Source organism: Sebastes fasciatus, chromosome 17 (assembly GCF_043250625.1).
Source record: "Sebastes fasciatus isolate fSebFas1 chromosome 17, fSebFas1.pri, whole genome shotgun sequence".
In the NCBI taxonomy this organism is placed as follows: domain Eukaryota; kingdom Metazoa; phylum Chordata; class Actinopteri; order Perciformes; family Sebastidae; genus Sebastes; species Sebastes fasciatus.
In genome coordinates this window covers 2,861,740-2,871,135 of record NC_133811.1, presented here as the reverse complement: position 1 = coordinate 2,871,135, position 9,396 = coordinate 2,861,740, and the positions used below count along the sequence as shown (strand labels likewise).

The 9,396-nt window shown below is 41.3% G+C and overlaps 1 protein-coding gene across 2 annotated transcripts in view; it reads left to right on the top strand.

The window, feature by feature from the left end:
* Nucleotides 1–9,396, top strand: part of rnf19b (ring finger protein 19B) — a 40,425-nt gene that overhangs the window by 14,696 nt on the left and 16,333 nt on the right. For both annotated transcript variants that reach the window (XM_074613962.1, XM_074613961.1), the window contains exon 2: nt 391–1,691. In XM_074613962.1, coding sequence (XP_074470063.1) covers nt 1,027–1,691 — 665 coding nt within the window. In that variant the 5' untranslated portion in view covers nt 391–1,026. The remainder of the gene's footprint in view (nt 1–390; nt 1,692–9,396) is intronic.

Here is a 9,396-nt window from a genome sequence, read left to right as displayed (position 1 = left end):
GCGTCGCCATGGCAACGGCACTAGCAGCGCAGTGTGAAGTGGAGGAAGAGCTCGCGGAGCTCAGCGTGATGGAGGGAGATAGAGAGAGACTGGTTTCACATGAATACATGATTGGTCAGACTGGTTGATGATGTCATGTATTTTAGTTGGTTTGTCTCATTTAAAGGTAACCTCTTAATCGTGGCTATTTAACACATATAGTGTAGCATTATCTTGCATTTATGAGTCGGTCTGTATATTTAAATGTAATCAGCACAGATGGATCATCAGTATAGGGTCATATAGGGAGGGAGGGAGGGAGGGAGGGAGGGAGAGAGAGAGAGAGAGAGAGAGAGGTGTCATACTGAGCATGCTCTTTGTGCTAACTTCCTGCTCTCTTCTTCCTGACAGAGAGACCGGCGTTCAACAGGACCGAGACGAAGACAAGCGGTGGAGAGGCTCTGAATACAGCTGAGGAGAATTAACTCCAAACTGAGGAATTATCACAACATTCAGGCTGAACTCTGCCCTGTGGATGTTTCTGTTTCCTTCTCTTTTTTTTTTTTACCCTCTCTATTTTTAAGGACAGTCATTGATCGGAGCAGACGTTAATCTTTTTGAGAATCACACTAATGTTTCACCTCGACGTCTGCCTGGGAGATGAAAGACTCGCTGCTTTCTCTTCTTTGTGAACCTTTTGACTGCCGAGTTTGAGAGAAACTCTGGGAGCCGACGGGGATTTTTTTCTTCACTTTGAACTTGCGCAATCTCTTTCGTTTTCTGTTTTTACGTCGTTGTTATTTCCCTCTGTCTTTTCCTGGTAGCGTTTTGTTTCTCATAAAGGGAAGAGAAGGAGGCGACTGGCTCAAGTTTCTCTAACAGGAGCTTGAGTAGCATTTGCATTCCAGTTTGGCTCTCACAAGGGGACAAATCCTCCCTTGTGTGTGTGTGTGACTGAGTGTGTTTTTGTGTAGCTGAGTGTCCCTCTGCGATACATTAGCGTGTCTCAGGGGACAATAACCTCCCCTGTGTGTCTCTTCTGGGAAAATGGGATCAGAAAAGGACTCAGAGTCGCCTCACTCCTCAGTGAGCGGCGTCCCCAACCCTAAGTGCCGTGCGGCGGGCAAACGCCAGGGCCGCATCTCCTTTCACAGCCTCTTCCACAGCAAACGGGGCTCTCGGGGGGCCAGGGGCCCCAAAGGAGGAGCTGCCACCCCTTTATCCCTTCTTCAACACACACAACAACAGCTTCTCCCTACTGCCTTGAACTCAGCGCCCGCCGCAGCCTCTGCTACTCCCACAACGACGACCACCACCACAGCCACCACAACCCCCCAGGATGCCGCCTCCAGCACCCCCTCAAAGCCACTCTACTCCAGCCAGTCGTCCCTGGGTGGAGCCCCTTCCTCTGGGGAGGCCGACCTCCTGGAGTGCCCCCTGTGCCTGGTGCGTCAGCCCGCCGACCAGCTCCCCGAGTTGCTGGGGTGCAGCCACCGCTCCTGCCTCTGCTGTCTGCGGCAGTACCTCCGCATCGAGATCACAGAGAGTCGAGTCCAGCTCAGCTGCCCCGAATGTGCCGAGAGACTGTCTCCGCGACAGGTGGCGGACATCTTGGATGACGCGGTCCTGCTGGACAAGTATGAGGAGTTCCTGCTGAGGAGGTGCCTTGCCTCCGATCCAGACTGCCGATGGTGCCCGGCGCCTGACTGCGGGTAAGACACTGTCCATAATGTCCTCACTGCTGTCCTCTTCATCTGTGCTCATTACAGCAATCTTTCTGTTTCTATGCTAGTATCAAGTCTATTGAATCTGCTGTCCCCTGCAGCAGACAGACACCAGGCTACATGTCTATGTCTCTCACTTATTTTGTCTCTGTGTTTACTGTTGGGCTGCAACTAATATTTTTACGATGAGTCATTCAGTAGTCTTTAAATTTCCAGAAAATCTGAAAAAGGCCTGTCACTAGTTCTGAAAAGCCAAGTTGACTTCTTGAAATTGCTTGTTCTTGACACACAAAGATAGTTGAGTTGTAATATATATATATTTCTTTTTAAAAAAGGGAAAAGCAGCAAATATTTGCATCTGAGAAGTTGGAACCACCACGTTTGATATTTTAGACTTTTCATAGAATGAATAGATGAATCATGTTATTGTTGGAGCACTAGTTCAGTGGACTGTGTGAGGACAATGAGGACATTCTGGCCAGTCCTCATAGGAAAAAAGGACAATTTAAGGGTTGGAGCTGGGGTTAAGATAACTTAAGTTATAGTTGTTATAGAAGTTAGATGAAGCCTTTAAAGTGCTGGTCTGGGCTCTGTGCCAGTTTCAGCTTGTTTGTTCCCATCTCCCTGTTTCTGTGATATTATTAAGACATCTGATCAGAGTTTAAGCAAACAAACACAAAATAGCTTTAAGCACTCATCTGTCATTTGCTCAAAGGTTTGTCCTGGAACTGAAATGAACTTCGGGGAAATCACCTTGTGTAATATATAAAAACAAATAAGTCATTTTCAGAAACAGAAACTAAACTCGTATGAGTGAGACAAAAAGGGGAAAATGTTGCAACAATTTTCAACAATATGTTTATTGAGTTTTCAACATTTTATATAACATGTAAAAAAACATTATGTATGCAATGCGTACTTACAAATATCCAGTATTATAATAATATAAACATATATGTGATATATACATAGACACATACATGTTAATGAACAAACAATATTAAAATGATTAAAAATAAACTAAATGAACTCCCATTAAATACAGTAAATGGTAAAATAATAATAATATTAATTAATAACTTGTCATTTAGTTTCTCAAAGTCTGGACAAACAAACAAAGTCTGTGTCTATTCAGATTAAATTGTTCGAGCTTCATCTGGTTTAGACTGACGAAGTCATCGCCTATTAGCTCACAATAGTGTCTGGTAGCGATGCTAATGAGAGGATGACTGCTGTATATCATCACTATCAGGCCAGTAGCTGTAATGTCTGTTAAACCTTTTCTATCACTCTCTCTTCCTCTTTCTCCCTCTGATGCATCACATCACATCACTCACTCGGCTATTTCCTCATTCTGCTGTAATTGCCTGGATTTCAGATGAACAGTAGTGCTTCAGAATCCTGATGAATGATAAGGGTATTTCTCTTTTTTGGTTAAAGACATTATGAAGCGTGACCTTCTCTGTTAGAGAAAGAGAAAGACGAGGAAGCTGAGGAAGTTGAATGTGAAAGTGTAACTGGGTTAGAGGGCCTCATGGTCGGAGGAGGGGAGAGTCAGGTGGATTTGGAGGTAGAGAAGCTCCCGTTAGGTTTCTGGAACAAATTGGAGGCGTTTGTTTCATCATAGAAAGCAAGAGTGATTCATTGTGTTTGTGTTTCTGTGTGTGTGTGTGTGTGTGTGTGTGGGAAGGAGGAACGCAGCTATTTGGTGGTGTTTTTCTGCTGTGGTTTTGTACAGTAATACTGGTATTGTCGCAGGGGAAGGCCAAAGCGTCTGTGTGGTATCTTTGCATAAATCTGTCTATATGTGCCTTCATGTCTGTGCATTTCTGTTTGTTTCGGTGTCTCCATGACTGAGTGTCATACCCCTACATAAAGGATGAAAGATTTGCTTTCATATTTAATGTTTTTTTAATTATTGCTTACGTTCAGGATCATGTCTGTAGGCTGTGAAACTTGTTTGTCCTAAGGGGAGGTACTAGAAGAAAGACAACACGTCATTAAAATCAAAAGAGTTTATTTTTACTAGTGCTGTCAAATGATTCAAATATTTAATCATAAATAATCCCATGTTTGTCCATAGTTAATCACGATTAATCGAAAATTAATCACATTTTTTATCTGTTCAAAATGTACCTTAAAGGGAGATTTGGCAAGTATTTAATACTCTTATCAACATGGGAGTGAACAAATATGCTTCTTTTATGAAAAATGTATGTATATATTTATTATTGGAAATCAATTAACAACACAAAACAATGACAGATATTGTCCAGAAACCCTCACAGGTACTACATTTAGCATAAAACAATATGCTCCAATCATAACATGGCAAACTGCAGCCCAACAGGCAACAACAGCTGTCAGTGTGCTGACAAACTGGATGGTGTTATCAGAGCAGTGCAGAGCGGCGGCCGTGAGCTAGCCAGTGGGGCACCCTCACATGCACTAACATGCACTAAAAGGCACACACGGCCGGCCCGGCTATATCAACAAATCAGGGAGAAGCTCTGGTTACAACACACACAGAGGGAGAGAGACTTAGAGAGGGCAAATAGTTGTTTGCTGCTATTTCAATGCTCTGGATATTGTATAGAGCTTTAAACTATGTTTATAATGGTAGGGATTCATCATTTTACAAAGAAGAAATAAATGTTTAGTTTTTTTATACTTTAAATTTTAAAGTTTGCAAACATGCAAGAACAGTAAAACTTATTACCCTATAAGTAACATAGGAAACAGAAAACAAGCAGATAAAAAACATTATTAATTAATTAATAATAATGATAATTACAAAATACAAAATAATAATAATAATAATAATAATAATAATTTAAACAAGAAATACATAAAAAGAAATAATGAAAATGAAACATGTAAAAATAAAAATGAAATAAATAAATAAATACACAGTTCTTATGTTGTGACTTACTTATGTCTGGATGTTAGTATTGGCCTACATTGGAGCCAGTTTAAAGGTTACAGCGAGTCAGCAGTAGAGTAGAGTAGAGTTGATAGAGGTTATGTTTCCATGCATTCAATAAAAGGCTGCCAGATCCTCACAAATACATTATATCTGTTTTTCATGACATCCGTGATTTTCTCTCAGGGCAATACAGTTAGTTATTTCTGATATCTATTTTGATATAGAGAGGGGGGGAATCTGACCTCCAGGTTAGTGCAGTACACTTTGTGCCAGAGCGATGACAATGAATTTTCTGGAACTCTGACTCAGTTTCAAGTTTGTTACGTTTCCTAGGAGACAGAGCTCTGGATCTAATGGGATCGGCATATCCATAATTCTAGGCAGCTTGTCACTTAAATCACACCACAATCGTTTTTCTTTTACAAGTAAAAACTTGAATTCATAAGCAGTAAATGAGTATGAATTACTGTAATATGTGTAATACATTACATGACAATCTGCAGAATAAACTGCTTTGATGTTGGTTTCTTTCTGAGGAATATTGCAATATTTTCAGTTTAATTAGGTTTGGTGTTTGTACTGTCTGTATTGTGTCATACCTCTGCTGTCAGATCCATGTGAGCATCTGTTTCTGTCCTTATAGCTTGTTGTTTTTATAGCTACTGTGTTCAGAATGAACAAGTCTATGAGAGGGATCATTTTTTCTCCCAGTGGGGATGACAGAAGCACTGGAGGCATTTCTTGGATCGATATAGTAAATATTGTTTTAGGTAGAGCCTGTTAATGATCCCCTTGGCTCAGTCCTTCCACAGAATGCTGCCTCTGTTTCTCACACACTATTTTTGTATGATTTTACGACTTACAACTTGGGTAAAATAAACTTTGAGCCTTCGTCTGTGAGACCAGAGTGGAGGGAGACATTCTGGCCATACCTCATGGAAAAAAAGCACAATTTTAGTGTTGGGTTTCTGAAGGTCATGTAGGTAGGTAAAGATAAGCAGACAGGGTATGGATGTAAGTCAGTACCTGGTACCTGTGTGTTTGCAGCAGTATCATTGTAGGAGAGGTTGACTGATGTGCTGACCTACATATTTACCAGGACCATCCTGTCTGACGCCAGCAGTGACTCACCACCTCTTTACATCAGACAAGTTGACTAAGTCCAAATTATTATTCACCACAAACAGTCCCGGCTCTGCACACACACACACACACGCACACACCTGCCAGCTACAGCTTCAGACTGTCGGTCACTAGAGAGGTTACTTCCACAGAAACAGTGAAATAGGTGTGAATATCTTCAATATAACTGTGAATGGAGGCTTTATAGCTGAGAATGGGCCTATTGTGTGTGTGTGTGTGTGTGTGTGTGTGTGTTGCATATTGGCCCACTTGTGGGAAAGTTATGCAAATGTGACCTGGTTTTTGTATCTTATCTCTTTCGAGAGATATCCAGTAGACAATGTACATGAGAGTAACTGACAAGTGGAAGATAAACATGGATTCAGTTTAGATCCAACAGGCAGCTGTTCTCTAGACCAGGAGTTCTCAAACTTTTTGGGGTCAGGAACCCCTCAAAGGGGAGAATATTTACCAAGGACCCCCTCATAATCGTAACACTAATTAAGCATAATGCTTACTACCATTTGTACTCTTAGATGTCATTGGAACTATTCTAAAAATGTTCAACCTAAATCCTTCAGACCTGTTTGGTAGTGATAAACAGAAACACATTTCAGTTTGAATCATGTTAACACCACTTTGTTTTGTCCTGATATTCCGGGTGCTTTGTAATCAGATGTCACTTTAGCTTGGCCAGCTTCATGGCTAAGCTAAGCAGCAGCAGGAACGCTTAGGTGCTTCCTGAATGAAGTGACTGATTCATGTCAGATTGACGTGATGACGTCACAATCATATCACTGTTTCTATTGGCCCAAAACTAATGGACACAATATGCTTGTTTTATTGGTGCAAATGGTCCCCATCTGTAAATATGTACTTTTTAATGATGCAGCACAATTTTATAATTTATAGCTAATTACTTTGCGGACCCCCTGACAGAGTACCACAGACCCCACTTTGAGAATCAGTGCTCTAGAGCTCCAGTAAGCCGCTGTGCACTACCTGCTCAGCTCCAAACAGACAACGTTAGCCACTAGCTGGGGACCATAGTGGAGCATTTAGCAGCTAAAGAGAAAGATATCTCCCTCAGGAGTTGGAGAGCGAGAAGCAGAGTGAATATTAAGATTCATCAGGTGGACACAAACATGACTCCAAATGAATGCTAATGTTGCTTCGTGTCTGCTGGACGTGTAAATAAGCAGCTGCTTGCTAACACATTTGCTATACCGACTGTATAAGGACAGAATATGTTAATGTTGTGTTATCAGCTTGTTCTACTTCTCCTAAAAGGACCAAAACATGTATTGGCATTGCTTTAAAGTAAGTTAGTTAATGGAAATAATAATAGTAATAATAATAATGATGATGATAATAATAATAATAATAATAATAATAATAATAATAATAATAATAATAATACAGGAGAAAAATTAGCTAAGATACTTCAAATTCTTTTTTAAGGCTACCAAACATTTCCTCATTTATTTTCCAGACATCATGATGAAACGTGTCAATGTTATCCTGAACTGCTGGACTTTTTTAAAAATAAACCTTAAAATATTGTGTGAAGTGCCTTAAACTTGCATTCTTTCTAACAGCCATCAGCGGGCGACTCCTCTGGTTGCAATTGTATAGAAGTATTCAATGATGTTCATTGAGTAAATTATGGTCCCATTTAGAGTCAAATAGACCATAAAGCAGGGGATGCTTTCGGGCGGGGCTACCTTGTGATTGACATGTCGCTACCACGGCGTTGTCCATGTTTTCGTCTTTAACTTGAACCCTTTCACTGTGTGTTTTCAGTTCATGTAAGTTAATTGTAACAGTTTGGTCTCCTAAAAACGTCTTATTCAGCGTTTGGTTGTACTTGGCTCCACCCTCTTGTGTCACTTGTGGTTGCAAATAACCAAGATGGCGACGGCCAATATGCCCAACTCAATGCTTCAAAACGTCTATGATAGAAACCTCCATGAGCTAACTAAAACAGTGACGCGTTACACAAAACAGACAAACACTTCTCTGTCTGTCCTCTGTCTTTCAATTTCAGTGTTTTTTCACTTCACAAATAAATGAAAATCATCCATCTAAACTCTGGAAAATCTACAACTGGTAAATCTTTCTGACTTCTCATCTTAACCATCATAACACGTCTGACCTGCTCGTCTCACCAGGCCAATAAGGTCTAAGCCTGTGTGATTGAGAACAAAGAGTGCCGTCTCCTCTGGCTGTCAGTTGCTATGGCGACTATCGATGCGGCATAGAGGGAGCGTTGCCAGGGGTAACAGGAGTTGGGACTTAATTAAACAGATCAATATAGTACGTACTCACTCTGGACTCGGTGTACATGTGCGTGCGTGTCATTGCTCAGGATTTTGTGCCTTTATTGCTGATGGACACGTAATGTGTTTTTCATGTTTCTGAGTCAGACTGATTCAGTTCATGCTGATGTTAAAAACAGCCTGCTATTAGTGTGTGTCTGTGTGTGTTGTAGCGTTGCATTTACAAGCTCAGCAGGATTCTCAGGTGGCTCTTGGTGGAACTGAACACTGACAGGACTGTCTGTGCACGTTTCCTCTCAACACGCAGCATGTCAGCACTCATAAAACTCCTCCGCCTCTCATCCCTCTCCTCCGCCTCTCATCCCTCTCCTCCGCCTCTTTCCCCTCAATCTGTGCTGTTGTATTCCAAATTTACATCTCAGCTCACATGCCCCTCTTACCCTCCTTTTATTTTATCTATCTCTATCCCTCTCTGTTTGTCTCTTTCTTCCCTCTCCCATCCTGGAAATGTCAGCCCGAATTGCTCTCAGCGCAGCGTCGCAATCCACCAATCGCGAGGCTGCTGTGACGTTGAATGCTCTCCCAGGAAAAAGCTGTTGTGGCAACCTGTGCTTTGTACCGCAACAAGTCCAGATAAAGAGCACAAACACACACATGCTCTATCTTTCTCTTTTCTCTTGTTGTTTTCAGCCATGTTAGTGGCATTGTAGGGATCTGTCGATCTGCCTCTGAGCTGGTCCAGACGGAATTATCTGAACTATTGGATGGATCGCTATGGTTCAGACATTCATAGTTCACCCCAGGATGAATTGTAAAATCTTTTGTGCTGATTCTGGTTGTTGTGCTCCCACGAAAAAATAAGGTCCCTAGTCTAGACCGCTTTCTTTTTTTTATTACTGCGTAGATTTTAAGGACACACATACATACATATAAACCCTGTGTGACCTCACTGTGTAAATACAGGAGACAGTTACAATATAAATGTAGGTCTTTGGTTTCACACGGCGGGCAGAGTTTTTAAAAAAGGAAAATGGTTAAGAAAGTGTCTTTCTTGTGAAGAGCTTGCTCAGTCCTCGTTTGACCATCTGCTGTTCTGTTTCTGTTTAGGCGAGCTTGAACCAGAGAGCTGATGTTGCAGGAAAAAAATGCAAAATTGGCATCTCTATGTTTTTGTTTCCCTTCGTTGAATCTAAAGTCTATACAGTTATTTAACCGTCGAGTGAGTTTAGTGACCATTTGACCTTTTGAGGCCTGCTGAAAACAGGGTGGATAGTCAAAAAAAAAAAAGTTTCATCATTACAGCAGCTACTTTTTGCAGATGTTTGGAGACAGAAGTGATGTCTAAATCCTCACAGATGCAGAGGGT